The sequence below is a fragment of the Bactrocera tryoni genome, chromosome 2 (assembly GCF_016617805.1).
Source record: "Bactrocera tryoni isolate S06 chromosome 2, CSIRO_BtryS06_freeze2, whole genome shotgun sequence".
In the NCBI taxonomy this organism is placed as follows: domain Eukaryota; kingdom Metazoa; phylum Arthropoda; class Insecta; order Diptera; family Tephritidae; genus Bactrocera; species Bactrocera tryoni.
Window position 1 is genome coordinate 62,800,694 of NC_052500.1, and position 18,857 is coordinate 62,819,550.

Sequence of the window (18,857 nt, forward strand, 5' to 3'; positions counted from 1 at the left end):
ATATTTTTTTATTAGAAACCCGCAAGAACAAACTGCCGTTCAAGGTAGTAGTAGATGTATTGGTCCGAAGTCTTTTTAGTTGTGTGGTGTGCATTCACTCCTATAGCAGAGCGTCAATGCAGTCCTCGATCACGCTGACAGTGCACTCATAAATGGTCAATGGTCGGTATTAGCATTGTTTGGTTACCTGGCCACAGCGAAATCGCTGGGAACTGTTCGATAGCTAATGATGCGACGAAGCTAAAAATCCTCAAAGTTATATGGAAGAGGGCGAATGGAAACCATGTAGACGCTTTCGCTAAGCTGCGGTTGGAACATTTCGGTAGACAGGCGAATTGGTGGGCTTTAATATTGGCCGTCTCAATAATTTTTAATAGTCGATGCAAAATTAGGATTTGTTAGCATCACAATTCTCAGCTGGGATTCTTAGTGTGTCTTGTTACTACGATCTGCCGGTTTATCTAACTAACTCTAACCACTATTTCAGCATTATCGGATATCTATCAATCAGAAAAAAAACTTACTCAATGAGAAAAAATGCTATTGGCTTGCTTAAACAACTTTCTCCAAAACTTTACTGAAGAATGATTTTTCAATAAATCGATTGTGACATTCGCTGTATAGCTTGTGGCGCCGTCCTATTGAAACCACATATTGTAAAAGTCCATATCATCCAATTCGGACCAAATATATGCGGCTATATTGAGCGGTACCGCTCCCATTCACAGTAATGTACCAGTATTGATCATCCCGGAAGAAGTACGGCCTAATGACGCCGCCGGCCCATAAACCGCACCAAACCATAATTTTTTAGGGATGCAATGGTGACTCATGGAGTACGTATGGATTGCTGCCTCACTAATAACGCATATTTTGCTTATTGACAAACCCAACCAGCCAGAAATGAGCCTCATCGCCAAAGATGATTTTTCGATGAATGTCCGGATCATTTTCAAGTTGTTGCTTAGCCCAATTCACGAACATGCGACGATTCTGGTGGTCAAGCGGCATCAGTTCAATTTCATCTTGTAATGATGTATGCCAAGATATATTCGCAAAATTCGGCACAACGACGTGACAGAGATGCCCAACGCTTCAAAATGACGTGTGAGAGACTGATTTGGTTCTTCCTCAATTCTTGAGCTAGCGGCAATAATATTCTGGACTCTACGGGCACTTCTTTGTCTCACTGCCACGGGAACATTTTATACTGTGCCTGTGAATTCAAATTTATCGACTAGACCCCCAATTGTTGATCTGACAAGACGATTAAACGACAAGACCTTAAACGTTCATTAGTGCGATCTTGATATAAAACAAGTAAGGAAGGGCTAAGTTCGGGTGTCACCGAACATTTTATACTCTCGCATGATAAAGTGATAATCGAGATTTCATTATACGTCATTTACATATTTTTCAAATGCCGTATTTTTGTAAAGTTTTATTCCGCTATCATCATTGGTTCCTTATGTATATACTCGTATTATACAGAAAAGGCATCAGATGGAATTCAAAATAGCGTTATATTGGAAGAAGGCGTGATGTGAACCGATTTCGTACATGTCATCAGGGTGTTAAGAAAATATTATATACCGAATTTCATTGAAATCGGTCTAGTAGTTCCTGAGATATGGTTTTTGGTCCATAAGTGGGCGAGGCCACGCCCATTTTCAATTTGTAAAAAAAGCCTGGGTGCAGCTTCCTTCTGCAATTTCTTCCGTAAAATCTGGTGTTTCTGACGTTTTTTGTTAGTCGGTTAACGCACTTTTAGTGATTTTCAACATAACCTTTGTATGGGAGGTGGGCGTGGTTATTATCCGATTTCTTCCATTTTTGAACTGTATATGGAAATGCTTGAAAAAAACGACTCTGTAGAGTTTGGTTTACATAGCTATAGTAGTTTCCGAGATATGTACAAAAAACTTAGTAGGAGCGGGGCCACGCCCACTTTTCCTTTGTGCCAAATTTCACTTTAATATCTTTATTTATGGCTTAGTTATGACACTTTATAAGTTTTCGGTTTCCGCCATTTTGTGGGCGTGGCAGTAGGCCGATTTTGCCCATCTTCGAACTTAACCTTCTTATGGAGCTAAGGAATACGTGTACCAAGCTTCATCATGATATCTCAATTTTTACTCAAGTTTCAGCTTGCACGGACGGACGGACAGACGGACGGACAGACGGACGGACAGACAGACATCCGGATTTCGACTCTACTCGTCGCCCTGATCACTTTGGTATATATAACCCTATATCTGACTCTTTTAGTTTTAGGACTTACAAACAACCGTTATGTGAACAAAACTATAATACTCTCCTTAGCAACATTGTTGCGAGAGTATAAAAATTCTTAAAATCTGTCACTTGTTCGTTTGCCGTGATGCAGCAAGCTCGGTACAACATTATAGGTATTAGAAGAGTTATGATACATAAATTCTTAAAACTTTATTGCACAATAATTTTGCGAACAAATAAATTATTTAAATTTAGATCAGCCAGCTTCTCAACAAGAGAAATTATAATAATATTTACAAAATACAAACAAACTCGTTAGCCTGAACTTTCTGAGTTTACCGAAATCTTATTTGCATGCCATCCCGCCATGCGTCCATTTTCGCTATGATGGGTTCGTGTAGAGCATACCGAGCATGGCGCGACCAAACAAAGTCGCCATGATTCCATGCGGCATAAGGCAAACGATGCAACTCTGCACATTGCAGATCTCTACCGAGCTGACGCACATCTTCCGGTCCGCACATTTTATCAGTTTCACTGTAATATATCGCGATGCAATTTTTAATGGAGCTCACATTGTAGCTGGGCGCCAGCACTTGTCCGTATTGACGTAAATTACGATCAGCACTACCATAGTCGAATTGCGTAAAACCGCCAGTGGCGTATAGCTGCATATAGTGAAGGAGTTGCTTGCTAGAGGCGCCCACAGGAACACTACCACAAATTTCCGTTAAAATGTGCTAAAAGTTGAGAGGTTGTACAATATTTCGGATACAAAAATAAATTTACGCAATTGTGCTCACCTCATAATCCTCATTTGCAGCCACCGGTCCACCGATCATACTAAATATTTTCTTAAAAACCGGTCTAAGCCAGGCGCCATCGGCACACATCGCTTTACACATCCGTTTATGCAAATTCCAACGCGCAAATTGCAGGGTTTCGCCATAGCCCCACCAATCCAAGTAGCGTGACAAATAGTTGCGCAGCTTGCCGATCCACGAAGCAGGCACAGGCACATTGAGATTCCGCATATATACAGTGGGCGCCGTGAATTGCAATGACTTAAACTTTTCGGCAAATTCGGGTCGTGTCATCAGCAGCACCAACGCTACCAAGCCACCCTGTGAATAGCCCACATAGTGCAAGGACTTTTCACCGGTTTCCTCAAGTATATAATCGATTATATTCGGCAGATCATAGTAGCCCATCTCGTGCCAGGTGAAATTCCAAAAGTGTTTTCTATCCGCAATTGGATCTAAGTTACTATGTTTGAGTCCATATTCATTGCCGCGATGATTGCCCAGCCAGACGTCGTAACCAGCGTCAGCAAGTAAGTAGGGCAGATCTTCTTTAGGACCACGCAGCAGCCAAACGTCGGAAGAGAGTGTGAAACCGTGCTGTAGTAGTACGACTCCGCTCCTTTTGGCGGTTAGTGCTCGTATACGGTAGGTACTAAGAAGGTAGCCATCGCTGGTTTGCACTGTATGTTCTTCCAACGGATAATTGTGCAGCGCTATATTGCGGGGCTGTGGACGAAATTTTAAAGAATGTAATATCTTATTATTTTAATATTTTGGGAAGAAAGTTGTAATGTTTACTTTCGAAAACCAGAGAGCTTCTCTATTAATTTAGACATACCTATTCTACGATATTATTGGTAGCTACCACAAATTTGGAAACCTTGTTTATTAATCAAATCAATTTTAAGACTTAACATTATTATTTTCCTTCGCGATTACTTTATTTATTTGCCTTGTAAATATATTAATGTGAAACGAATCGAAGACAAACCAAATTCTTTGGATTCTTAAACTAGTGAGCTTTATGTTTAATTCTTCAGAGGCTGGCACAGGTAATGCAAATGAACAAGGAATTTCATAGTCATATTAAAAAATAATAATGAAACTAAAAAAGCCCATCACCGAAAGGTGTATGGCTGCGAAAGTTGCTATCAGACTCATAGAATCAGGGTTCTTAAAAGAACACGTATCTGAAGACTTGGATATCCTCACACATTTTGACTTCATACCGGATCATTTAGATCATGGAGTGGCCAAACCAAACTCTGGCAGCTTCTTCTCTACCTATGCAGCCGCGAGGGAGCTATGGGTGGAAAGAAGCCGTTCGAGAAGAGGGGCAGTAAGCTTCTTTACGGATGGGTCAAAGCTTAAGAGGGAAATGTTGGTGGGAGGGTTTACTGTCAGGAGCTTTCTATCAACTCCAGCTTCAGAGTTCCTGACTATTGCAGTGTCTTCCAGGCCGAAGCTGCAGCCATTAAGGTAGCCGTAGATCTGCTGCTTCGGAGTGCAGCTTCTTTCAAAGAAGTGGCCATTCACTCAGATAACAGAGCGGCGTTACTAGCTTTAAACTCATTTACAGTCCGTTCACGGTTGGTCGAGGAGTATCTAACCTTACTATCAAGAGCATCGAGTGTCGTTGTGATAAGACTTGTATGGGTGCTGGGCCATAAAAGAATCGCAGGAAATTGTAAAACTGATGAGCTAGCAAGGAAAGACACCATAGAACCACTATCGGTAAAATGGGATCGGGTCGGTGCTCTTGTATTCTTTTATGTTCTAACTTCTAGATAGCTTTGCTTCGCGGATCGGTAAATGCGCAGGCGCAAAAGCTTTTTAGCCCAAGAGTAATAGCAAGAGATCTAGTGATCTCTTTGCTCTCAGTAAGGCTAACCACTCCTTAGTTGTGGGGATTTTCCATGCTGTAAGGTTGGGAATCTTACCAGATGCCATTTGCAGAAGCTGTAGGGAAGAAGATGTGGTGGAAACAACTCAACACTTCATACATGACTGTCCCGCGTTTGTGAGGTCAAGACTTAAATTAAACGCCTGTGCAAATTTGTTTGGCTACTAAGAGTTTTTGAATTTATAAGTTCGAACACAGGAGTTCTTTTCTTCTATGGCTTCGCAAAGGACTATATAAACCAGTCCATGTGCGATCTTCGATCAGGCATCTAACTTAACCTACGCACGCTTAAAAGCTCAACAGTAGGCAGTTAAGTCTGGATATGTGATACATAGACTTCACGATAGACCGGCCTAACAAGACCGGGCTTCGAAACATTCGAGAAAAAACTAAAAAATGTACCTCATATCTGACTACTCCGTTCAGACTAAGAAATAAGTGAAATTTTGTTATGTTTTTAAAATAATTCTAATATATAGTATTGTAATGAAAAATTAACCTAGAAGGATAAAGGTACCCAACTTCAATGCATTTGAAATCAATCATCCATCAAGCTACACGTATATGTTCAGTGCCATCATTGGAATAATTGTTTTTTCGAATTTATTTTTTTTCTAAAAATCTAAGCTCTTGACTGAAATATGTTCTATATAAGATCTTTAGCAAAAATAAAGTCCATAAACATAAATTTGTTTTGAGAAATATTACCTCAGAAAAAGCTGTTGTCATAATGGAGTTAAGATCTTGTCCATTATTTTTTTAAAGAGCTCTGCGCTTACGTAAAAGTGAAGTTACCACCCTTTATTTTCACCCTTCGAAGTCAAGTTACATGATGCTGAACTGAAAGAGTCTGCGAAAACCAGATCATCTTCATACTGAAATGTAGAAGTAAACATACACATTTTACACAGCGGATGAGCTAGGCTTATCATCCGCACCTAATTAACATTTTACGCGTCCAAGCCTGCAAGTGATGCAGAACAGCCGGATTGCAGCTTCGTTCTTAACAAAAGGTTTGTTTCATAAATGCCGCTAGCTATAAGGAGGAACGAAAATGCAAGTTGCTCTTACAAAAAGCGAAATAAATAAAAGTAAAGAAAAGAAATACCAGCAGAGATAAGTAGGACAATATTAAAGAGTTATTTTCTGTCAGCTGAAAAATACAATATTGTAAATTTTGGCATTTTATACCAAAGAATATTAAAAGCAATCATCCAGAATCGGGTATCTTTGGCCAGGCCACACACATTGATAGTGAGTTGTTAGTGGCTCCGGAGCTTGGTTAAGAAGTTTTTAAGCATTCAATGAATAGTCCGAATCCGACAAAGTGAAGTGTCTAGGAACAATATTTTTTTGCTGGTGAAAAATTCGCCTCAAGAGAAGCTTATATATCTTCTTCTTAATTGGCGTAGAAACCGCTTAAGCGATTATAGCCGAGTTAACAACAGCGCGCCAGTCGTTTCTTCTTTTCGCTACGTGGCGCCAATTGGATATTCCAAGCGAAGCCAGGTCCTTGGTCCTTCCAACGGAGTGGAGGTCTTCCCCTTCCTCTGCTTCCCCCGGCGGGTACTGCGTCGAATATTTTCAGAGCTTGAGTGTTTTCGTCCATCCGGACAACATGACCCAGCCAGCTGAGCCGCTGTCTTTTAATTCGCTGAACTATGTCAATGTCGTCGTATATCTCGTACTGCTCATCGCTCCATCGAATGCGATATTCGCCGTGGCCAACGCGCAAAGGACCATAAATCTTTCGCAGAATTTTTCTCTCGAAAACTCGCAACGTCGACTCATCAGTTGTTGACATCGTCCAAGCCTCTGCACCATACAGCAGGACGGGAATTATGAGTGACTTATAGAGTTTGGTTTTTTTTTGTCGAGAGAGGACTTTGCTTCTCAATTGCCTACTCAGTCCGAAGTAGCACCTGTTGGCAAGAGCTATCCTGCGTTGGATTTCTAGGCTGACATTGTTGGTGGTGTTTACGCTGGTTCCAAGATAGACGAAATTATCTACGACTTCAAAGTTATGACTGTCAACAGTGACGTGAGAGCCAAGTCGCGAATACGACGACTGTTGTCTTGCCCTCGTTCACTGCCAGACCCATTTCCTGTGCTTACTTGTCCAGCCTGGAGAAAGCAGAACTAACTAATTATTGCAAAAATAATGAATTTATACAAGGAGCTTTCCAAAGTAAACAGGACTTTTTGAATCTAGCATCCCCTGGTGGCGCCATCTAAATATCGACTGATGCGTTAGAATCTGCTATCTTTATCGATTATCCAGTGAGAATGACATGACATTTCATTGATTGGAAGTGAAATTATTGCATTTTAAGTGTCAGTATGTTTGTGTTATCGGTGCGAAAATGAGCTTCCAACAAAGAGCCTACAAAAAATTTTGTTTTAAAATTGCTAAAACTTTAACCGAAATGTTTCAATTGATGAAACAAGTTTATGGCGATGATTCCCTATCCCGTAGTAGAGTGCACGAGTGGTTTCAACGCTTTCAAAGTGGTCGTGAGGACATAAATGACGATCACCATGTGGGCCAATCAAAATCCGTGATCACCGGAAATTTCATCGAAACTGTGCGTGAATTCAACAAAAATCAGCCGAAATCAACATTGAAATTCATGGAAATAGAATTGAACATCTCCAAAACATCGTTTTATCGCATTTTGACCGAACATGGGGCTTCCGAAAGATGTGTGCACAGTTTGTTTCGCACAAATTGACTGACGACCAAAAATTGCTCAGAATCCAACATTCGCTCGACGCTTGTGACCGATTATTTGACCAAAAATCATATTTTAACCATTAACCACTCCCCGTATTCACCTGATATGACACCGTGCGACTTCTTCCTTTTCGGAAAAATGCATTTTCCCATGAAAAGAAAGCGTTGTGGCCATTCAAAAGGTTTGCACCGGCATACTGGCGGCCATACCGGCCAACGAGCTAAAACCCTCGTTCGACATGCTTTTGGACCGTGCAAAAAGCTGTAATGAAGCAGAAGGTGACTATTTTGAATAAAATAAATTGATTTTGCCGAAAAAACCATTTGTTCTGTTTTTTTTAAAGTCCTGTTTACTTTGGAACGCACCTTGTACATATACATATAACTATATAAATCAATCTCTCTAGTTGGACTCCTCTAGCAGGTGAACATATTTCGCTTAAATGTCTTAACTCTACTTTTGATTAGTCCCCTAATTTGCATAGCAATATGTTCCGAGACACATTCAAATTCAGCCCGCATATTAAATTCAAACTTCAATAAGTCTGGTCCATTTAAACTGCGCCCCCAAAGCGATTCGATTATAAATGTTTGGTTTGATTGGTAAAACTATTTTATGTTCGTTTGAAGCTTTATCTCTATAACATACGTCAATTACTTTGTAAATTATTGAAAAGTGTTAGTCTCCGAACCGAAAGGTTTGTCTGGCGGTTTTTACCATGAAACTAAGTTAATAAAAAGTTTGCTTGAAATTTTGTGTTTCTAAAGGAGTCACGTTTCGATATGGTTGAAAATATTGCAGAAGGTCTTCTACTTTATAACGAACACAAGTATTTAATTAGCAAAATCATGGGCACAAGTCGCTGAAAACTTGACTCATGTGAGACACCTCTGTTAATGACGATAGCATCGAACTAGTTAAAGAAACATTGCCGAAAACAGACTTTGTACAAAAAGACGAAACGAGAATTAATATGTGACATACAACAGTGGTCAAAACAAAAAGACTTTTTAATTTAATTTACGCGTTTGTTGCGAGCAAGTGTTTTTGAACCGTATAAATTACTCAAAGAGGATCGAGAACGCGTTGACGATGAACCACGTCCAGGACGGCCATCAACATCAACTGATGAGAAACACGTACATAAAATAAAGGAATTGGTACTTACGAATCAACGATTAACAGTCAGAGATATTACTGGCATCGTTGGACTATCGGAAGAATCAGTGATAACCATTCTGAAAGATTATTTGTGCCTAAGAAAAGTGAGAGCACGATTTGTTCCAAAATCCCTCAGTTTCTTCGACAAACGTCGACGCAATATAACTGGTGATGAGTCTTGCAGCAATGCTTACGACCGGGTAACACAGATCATTTAGCCAAATAGGTGGGAAAGGTGTGCTGTAGCCGAAAAAACCACGTCAAAGCAGATCAAAAAACAAAGTTATGTTGACAAGTTTTTTCGATTATCGAGGGGTGGTGCATTCGGAATTCCTTCAGACCGGCCAAACTGTCAGGAAGGGGTGCTCTTTGAGTTTTATGCGTCGTTTGCGCCAAACTATTCTTAAAAAGAGCTCAGAATTATGGTAATTCACCGTCGCATACTGCATTGATTCTATTATTATTTGTGAGTTTTTCACCATATTTTCAACCAGTATCGTGCCAAAGTCACCGTATTAGCCTGATTTAGCTCCGTGTTACTTCTGGCTATTCAGCTAACTCAAAAGACCGCTGCGGAGAAACCATTTTAAGACAATTGAAAGCATTAAACGTGAATCGCTTCACGCATTGAAGGCTGTTCCGGAAATTGACTTTGATAATTGTTTCGAAGATTGAAAAAAGCCTTGGCATAAGTGTATTGGAGCCAAGTTGGATTACTTTTAGCGTGAAGACATAGATTTTGAAGAATAAATTCAGAATTTTAAAATTATGAACAGAGTCTCATTTTTTTTGCTCATAGTAGTAATTTATTTTCGAAACTAAAAAATCCTTTTCGGCGAATGCGTTAATAGTCTGTTGAGCCAATATATAAAAAAGACGACAAACCTTAGGCATCGCAAATAACCAGCTGCCAGACGCACTCAAATTGACGTAAGGAGATTAAACTTCACCCAAAGTAATTTTACCAATGAAACATATTTAGTGATTCGGTTGCGCGTGTAGTTTAAATGGACCACTCTGGTTGAAATTATATCTTGAGTGTATACCGGTTAGTCAATAAAAGGTCTAAAAGCGTCAGATTTCAGCTCACTCCTTCTATTAGACAGATATGTATATCAGACTGTAATGGAGATTACCTAATGAAAGTAAGTTTGGTCTAAGTATAGGATCGGTTATTACCAAACTGATATAATCTGTTGGTAATTAATGATATTTTCAGAGGTGAACGTTTGCATTTTACTTTTTTTGCGGTTTCCAGATCACATATAATTTAAGATTACGGTTTACGAAGCTTGCTCACTTGCTCATATTTGGATAGAGTTTATAATTATAATTTATTAATTAAAATAATTTTTGATATTTTTAAATTTTTTTCTTGATTTAGCAAAAATATTTTTCATATTTCGTTACAGAAAACGCCCGGGTACTCAGTCACGTAGTTTTGTTTACACCTCCTTTCAGACTAGGATGATATCAGCAAAGGCAAAGAAAGCACGTAAAATTACATAAGTATGTTATTATTAGTATTAGTATTGGTATTTTAACAACAACAACTTGAACTGCGAAAACGAAGTAAAATAGAAACTGAAGAGATGATTCGAAACACACGGAAGTTGCGAGAACTTAAGCTTACCGCGTCACGCGAACGTCCTTATCAGTTTTGGAGTATATTTACACTTTATAATGTTAAAAGCACTACAATATAATTTTATGCAATTAAATTGGATACTAAACAACTAAGCTTATAGAATAACAAATTCACTCATTTCTAAATTTACCGTTAAATTGCACTCAATTGTTGACTCAAGCGCACTTAGCACAACCATAAATAACACAAACATTTTCTCTAAGCGCATTTCCAACAAATTTTGACACATGATGATCACCTCAATGATTTTTTATTACTAACGGCAATCAAACAAAAATAAAAAAAAATAAAAAAACAAAACACACAGAAACACAAAAACACAAAAACAATTTTCTTCGATAATTGCTAAAACACTTGCTAAACACGCGTGCAGGCCTGGCTTTCAAGCGTCGCTTAATCTACTAAACTGTCAATATGAAATCGTATATAGCAAATAGAAGCGATGAATCTTATCAAGCACCCTCGTCACCACAATAAAAATGCGCTTTCAGCGCTTTGTATCCGAGCACTTACTAAGTTGCATATATGTATATAATAGGTTACGGATATCTGTAAATACTATATAATTATTTATGTTACGTATTCTTCGGATATGTCTTAAGAATAATGAGTTCAAAAGGTAAAGTAATTAAGCACTTCGTAACTAAATACTTTAATAGCTTAATACATATTTTTATACCCACGTAAGATGTTAAGGAGAGAGTATTATTTATTAGATATTAGTTGTGTATATCAAACGGTTCATTGCAGCATCTAAAATTACTCGAGAAAGATATACAAGTAGGATTATATCTATAACAGATTATCTGAAAATCCGCGGTCCACCATAATAAAATAATTTTTTTTTTTTGAGAAAATTCCTTTTTTTCAAGAGTAATATACTGATTATATCGATACCATTTTTATAACTAACTATTATCAGAGACATTTTACCCGCGAGATGGTGTGATACTGCTTTAATGGAGCCGGAGTCAAAATTGAAGGATGGGCTCGGCAGCGCCCACTTTTAAGCGAAAACACATTTCTCGAGACTATCCCGACCGATTTCATACAAACTTGGTATGTAGCGATGAGCGAAATCGGGCTACAGCCACACCTATTTTTCATATAACACAATTTTAAATTCTTTTCGAGTGTAGAAATCAAAATTTGCACGAAAAATACTTCTGCGTATGCCACCTTATGGCCAAAATTTGTCCAAATCCAACAAAACCTGTTCAAACCCCTAGGCACCGAATATATGGAACCCAATACCTTGAAATCGAAGAAAACTCACCTCAGTCTCCATATTACGAACAAGCCTTACGCACCTGATGGTACTTCAATGACTTTAATCCGTGCAAGTTGTACTTTAATAGTTTGAAATGATCGATTATAAACTTTGCTCTTATGTTATTTTCACATATTGACGCAAAAACTCGAATTGATTAGGATTTAATATCTCCAAACACTGTTCCGAGTCATCTATACACCCTTATTTTTGGTCATAAGTGAGCTCGCCCGGCATCCACTTTGCACAGAGTTTTCTCATACCGAAATATTCACGAATGATATGATTTACACGGAGCGTACTTTGCACAGAGTTTTCTCATACTAAAACATTCGTGAATGATATGATTTACACGATTTACACGTTCAGTTGATATCTTTAGAGTGCCTGCGTACTCGAACAACTTCATTTACCAGTTTAAGCCGTAAAGGCTGAAATGGCAATCTCAAGTATTAATATAATTATTGGAACTGTACTTCGAGTGTTTTTTAGTTATAGATCTGTCAGCGAAATCGGTTCTGTTGTTGTTGTAGGTGCAGCAGAAAACATCTCTGAAGTAATTTCGAGGAATGGTGCCAAGTTGACTGTCCCTGGTTCTATAAAAATCCGGGTGCGTTCCGCTCACTTTTACCCGACAGCCATGGAATTAAAACGATATCGGTTTTTACTCTAAAATACCCGAATAAGAAGACATCCTTCTTTCTAGACAGTTTTTTCCTGATATAGTGACTAGCCCATGGGGACTTTTAAAAATATTGCAAGTAAATGTTTCGATAAAAAATTTGTTAATTTTTTTCGTAACACCTAGACATCGAATATGATGCTTTTTGCCTCGCCGACATCTGATCAAATTTGACCCAGACTGATCCATAAGCCTGCGCACTCAAAACGATTCGTACAAAGCTTTTTTCCGAGATGGGTACAACCTTTTTGTATGTTCAAGACTATAAAAATGACGTCGAAACTGTTCTACGATCTAGCTAAGGCGCTCCAAAAATTTGTCGAAACCAAAAAGAACCAAAAATCGTTGAAGTCTATGAATAACTTCCCAGCCGAGGCTTATAACAAATGTATGGAAAATAACAAATGTATGGAAAATTGATTAAGCGTTAGCATGCATGTATTGGCTCAAGAGTCTATTTTGGAGGCTGTAATAAGGACTTGTATTAATCCAATTATCCAGATCAAATGTTTGGTGTAGAGAGAGACTAAATCGATCACTACTTTCCTTTATGCCGTACATAAAGGGAATTCGAAATTCGCTCTCTTTGGAAGGTTTTACAATACCAATCTCAGATAATCCAGTATATAGCTTAGTGAAATTAATTATATACTCAACCTCTCTTATAAGACACCTTGTTATGTACTCCAAACAAGTAATGTTATCGGACTATAATTTCTGATTAACATTTACCGATCCAAACGGGGTTAGATTGCCGAAATAACAGCCTTTGGTCGTATGAAATCCGAGTCAATTCCGGTGCGTATAACCGGCTGTCATGGGAATTGTGGTCCTCAACTACGCAGCACCAATATGGACGCCTGGATGCAGTGGTCCTGATGTCTCCCATCGCACATCTCATCGCAGACAAAGAGCTCGAGCCGCGAGAAACGCGACTAACCCCAGCGCAACTTCGTTCTGGATATTGTAGCAGGTTAATCCCCTATTTATCCAGAATAGACCCTGACTTACCCAATGTATGTCCTGCATGCAATGAGTCTCCGGATGACACTGACCACCTCTTTGCATGCCCTACCAACCCTACTCATCTAAAACCCTTTTCCCTTTTGTTCGACCCCGTCGAAACACCACGTTTTCTGGGCCTTCCGTCTGATGACGTCGGCGACAACACAGATAACCCTTACCTATCATTCTAACGGGGATTGATAAACCGTTATAACAACAACAACAACCTATAATTTCACTGAAGAACTCATAATGCTCAAGTTCGTCTTTCTTCTAGAAATACTTCAAAGCCATCTCGATTGCTTTGCACGCACCTTACAATCGCACAATTTGCGCCACTTTGTAATGTTCGGTTACACACTTGTTCAAGTCTTCATTATATGTCTCAATCAACATATAATTAAAGCACTTACATGTCTAGAATAATGCATTTTACAACTACAATAAATATGTCATAGAACTTATTAGAACTGTCTGCCTTTATATGATTATTTCATTTAATTTTGTTTAATAAACACTTTAGTTTTCTAATTACTTGCTCTTTATCCGCTCTTTCTCTCTTCGCCGCTACAAAACCTGCTTACATTTACTTATACTCACTCTTTAAAAAAAAAAAACAAATTATATTGTATCATTCCTTGTCTACCTCCGAAATCATTCCCGTATTTCTACCCACTCAGCTTAATTATTATTTATATATTGTATTTGTATAATCTACCTTCCAAAGTTGCTAACCTTTTCGCTTAATCAGCTGTCACTTCTAGTGCATATTGCTATACAGTGGCGGGTGTAAATATTTGGAGCGCTGCCAAATTGCATACTTAATTTGATTTAAATATGGTTTTGATTCTAAATTCATTTTGATTTTATTTTATTTATATATTTTTCTTTTTTGTTGTATAAAATATTGGATAATATTCGACCGAATAGACCAAAAACCTGAAATTACCAATACGCAGTGAAGAAAATATAGAAGCCGTAGCTGAGAGTGTAGACGAAGACCGTGCAGACTCGATTTGTCGCCGTTACCATCAACTTGGACTGACGTATGGAACAACTTGGTACATTTTACGTCGAGATCTGCAATTGAAAGCGTACAACTTACGCAAGAACTGAAGCCTCTCGACCTTCAAAAGCGACTTCGCTTCACTTCAAGAGCTCTTGAAGAGTTCCAAGAAAATCCCACGTTTTCGAGCCAAATTATGTATGTATGTTCAGCAATGAGGTTCATTTCTGGCTCAACGAATATGTAAAAGAGCACAACTGCCGAACTTGGTACGAAGTGCAACCTAAAGAGATTTAAGAGCTGCCATTTCATCCAGAAAAAGCAAAAGTTTGGCGTGGTTAGTGGGCCGGTGGAATCAACGGTTCATATTTCTTCAAAAATGATGTCGATGCGAAGGAAACCGTCAATGATAACCGACTGTTTGATGCCTTAAATTGAAACTCGTGACCTCGGCGACATTCCGTTTTAACAAGACGGCGCCACTTCCCACACATCACACCAACCAATGAATTTATTGAGAGAACACTTCGGTCAGCAGATAATTTCAGGTTTTGGGCCGGTCGTTTTTCCACAAAGACCGTGTGATATTACACCTTTAGACTGTTTCCTGTGGGAATCCTGTAAAGTCTACGGTCTATGCGGCCAATCCCGCTTTGATTTAGGCCGTGGAGCAAAACATCACCATCAAACATTTACCATCTCCCTGGGGATTTCTTAATTGATTTTTATTTTAATCTTCAACTTTACAGAATGGACCTTATTGGAGCTCATATTGAACGCATTGATATGAGTTCTCTCGCTGCTAACAAATTTTAAATCACATTATTAAAAAAATAAATACTTTAATTGCGTATTTCCATCTGTTATTTGCAACTTGTTGAAATTGTCCATTGATCGCTCTTTTGATCGATCCTAGCGGGCTTGGTATTAGCTCCGTCTCGGATTCGTTAAGGAAAGCTCCTGCTTTTGCCAACTCGTCTGCTTTTTCGTTACCAAAAATGTTCCTGTGACCGTGAACCCAGATCAAGTCTCGTTGGAGCTTGTCTTTTATTGAGCTTAGTGCTTTCTTGCAGTTGTGGATTATACTGGAATTTGTCATGGGCAAAGACAAAGTCAGGAGCGCCGCCTGGCTATCCGTAAATATAGTTGCTTTATGTATATTCTCGTGGTTTTCCGATAGAACTTCGCAGGCTTTTTCTATGCCCAGTACTTCCGCTTTGAAGATGCTAGTTGAGTTCGGTAGACGTATAGAGAGATAAATGCTTAGATCAGCGGAGAATACCCCCGTGCCTACTCCGCAGTCCATTTTGGACTCGTCGGTATAGACTGAGATGGTATCCTCCTTCCCTATTGAGCCTCTACTCTATTCTCGTCTAGATGATATCCTCACCTGGAAGTGTCTATTGAAATCCAGCTTTGGGAGAAAGTAGTCTGACTTTGAGATAAACATTGTATTTATATTATATATAATTTTAATAATAATTTTTTTTTATTTCCAATATTTCGTCGACATGCGTCGAAATTATAATCTAAAAAATATTATATTTAATATTTCAATGTTCAAAAATGTTACATTATTTATGCCTAACAGTGTATCTTTACACTTTTGTATGTGTGTTAACATATTATTATAAAATTCCGTTATGTCATAGTTATGCTTAAATCGACTGTACGCAAAATTGCTTATCAGCAAGCAATAGCGTATATATAGTATGAGATATATATGTATGTATATGTACTAATCGTGTACTATGTATATCTGTACTTATGTGCTTACGTAGGTTTGCTCCACTTTCTTTACATGATAAGCGAGCATTATAAATAAAATAATTTAAAAACGCCTAAAACTATGCAAATATTTATGTGCTTTATTTAAAAATATTTGTTTAATAAATATTTGTAAGCCAGCTTATGAAATGCTATAAATTATTTACTCTTTGTTAAATTTACTTCAAGTGTTTACGATAACTGAAGTAAAAGTAAAGCTTGAAATCAGAAAAAGCTCTAATACCAAACTACGTGTATCTTCAAATAAACTGGATTTTAGTATACTATATTTCCTTATAATTATAAACATTAATTAAACTGCTTATTTAAATGCATTTTCAAGTTTAGGCCACTACTGTAGCACTCATTTAGTGGGTAATAACGATGAAAGCAAAAACACTTTGAGTTTTATATAAATGCTATTCAAATTATGAAGACAGTCTCTGTTTATGAAAATGCCAAAAATTAGACGCAAAGACCCACGATCGCCCAGGAGTTTCATGATCATTTACCGAGCACAACATTTTTGAACTAATTCTAATATTTTTATAAAAATGTTGTTTGTAAGGATTCCAAAAAAAATAATATATTATTGCAAAATAAATAATGCAGAGTAGAGAGAATTCAGTAGACCTATCATATGACCAAATAAAGATCCATTTCGAGGTTCCCTATTTTTCACAAGAAAAAACACAGAAACTTTAAATTTAATAAAAAATGATTATTATCATTCATTTGGCATTTAGTTTTTGAAAATTATTTCTTTCAAATATTGGCCACAGGAACATCTCAGTTGGTCCATCCGTTGATTCCAATTTTCGATGACTCGTTCGAACATTTCAACTCACACAATCTTGGTGGCCAATCCACCGGGCCCAAAACGTGAAATTACCTGCTCACCGCGTAGAAATACATTAATTGATTTGATGTGTAGGAAGTGGCGCCGTTTTGTTGAAACCAAAAGTCGCCAAAATCACAAGCTTTAATTTGAGGCGTGAAAACGGTCGCCTTTGATGATTAGGTTCCCACCGGCATCATTTTTAAAGAAATATAGCCCGGTGATTCCACCCGCTCACAAAACACTCCAAACCGTTGTTTTTTCTAGATGAAATGGCAGCTCTTGAATCTTGTGTGGCCTGTGTAACACCATTCCTTCTGGGTATTGGAAAAAAATCGCAATGAAAGTATAGTTCACACTGAACTGTTGTATAACATTGATCCGTTTGCCAAAGACTCGTGAAATCTTCATCATTGTACCAATATTGATTGGAACCCTAAAAATCCAATAGGTTGACACTTTTCGGATCAACAGACTACATATAAAGGCGCTACCACGACCTACAGCATACTTTTTATAACGAAGAAAACTGTTTAACTACGCACAGATTACTGGCACCAGGAACTGGTCAGAACTAATTCCTTCTGTTGTTTCATTTCTCATGAACTCATCAACCAGTTCATTCCCAGCTATACCTCTGTGACCGAGCACTCAAATGAAATGCACTTGATAACGTTCCGCTATACTATTCAACCGTTCTCTACACTCCTGCACCAGTAGCGTTTCGATCTAATGGGCAGAGATTGCTTTAAGTGCCGCTTGACTGTCGCTGAGTATGGTTATTTGCTGAGTATGGTTGGTTGCGATATTTGCTTTTTAGATTTATCTCTACGCACCCACTTATGGCAACGACTTCTGCCCGCAAAATGCTCGGAAAACTTCACATAGGTATGGTGAGTTTGGTGCGTAGTCCTGCGACTCCTGTACTTATTCTCTGAGCGGTTTTCGAGCCGGTGGTGTACCACTTGATTGTGCTATCCCTAAGCAGTGGTTCGAGAGAGGAATCTTGTAGACTAGAGTACCCCGTAGAAGCGGAGTAGTTGGAATTCAATTCATAAGTCCGTGCAATTTTGAACTATTAATTTTCTTTTTTTTTATACTGAGGCAATACGCTTTCCGGAATAGGCGTAAGTCAATTTTTAATCTTATTGATAGGATAACAAGGTTTCTAGTAATATTTCCCTACTTCTTTTGCTTTCTACCGAGTTATATCAGTATTTGTACTCACCATAGATCATATATACGAGGTGTTTTCCAAAGTAAACAAAACTTTTTAAATCTAGCGCCCCCTGGTGGCGCCATCTATATGTCGACTGATGCATTAGAATCTGCTATCTTTAACGATTATCCAGTGACATGACATTTCATACATTGGAAGTGAAGTTATTGTGTTTTAAGTGTCAGGATGTATGTATGTGTTATCGGTGCGAAAATAAGCTTCGAACAAAGAGCCAACATTAAATTATGTTTTAAAATTGGTAAAACTTTTACCAAAACATTTCAATTGATGAAACAAGTTTATGGCGATGATTGCCTATCCCGTAGCAGAGTACACGAGTGGTTTCAACGTTTTCAAAGTGGTCATGAGGACATAAATGACGTTCAACACGTAGGGCCAATCAAAATCCGTGATCACCGGAAATTCCATTGAAACTGTGCGTGAATTCATCAAAAATCATCATTGAAATTCATGGAAATGGAATTGAACATCTCTAAAACATCGATTTATCGCATTTCGACCGAACATTTGGATTTATGAAAGGTGTGTGCACGGTTTATTCCGCACAAATTGACTAACGACCAA

At 38.2% G+C, this 18,857-nt stretch overlaps 1 protein-coding gene across 2 annotated transcripts; it reads right to left on the reverse strand.

Moving 5' to 3' along the window:
- Nucleotides 1–2,420: 2,420 nt before the first annotated feature.
- LOC120769478 (lipase 3-like) lies at nucleotides 2,421–13,924 on the reverse strand. 2 transcript variants are annotated; one of them, XM_040096501.1, is made up of 3 exons: nucleotides 13,856–13,924; nucleotides 3,039–3,764; nucleotides 2,421–2,975 (listed from the first exon to the last, which is right to left on the reverse strand). In XM_040096501.1, the coding sequence occupies exons 1-3, from the start codon at nucleotides 13,871–13,873 to the stop codon at nucleotides 2,571–2,573; spliced, it is 1,149 nt and encodes a 382-aa protein (XP_039952435.1). In that variant the 5' UTR covers nucleotides 13,874–13,924; the 3' UTR covers nucleotides 2,421–2,570. The 2 variants fall into 2 exon arrangements, with proteins under 2 accessions (XP_039952435.1, XP_039952434.1); XM_040096500.1 differs by lacking the exon at nucleotides 13,856–13,924 and adding an exon at nucleotides 10,616–10,937.
- Between the last annotated feature and the right edge of the window lie 4,933 nt (nucleotides 13,925–18,857).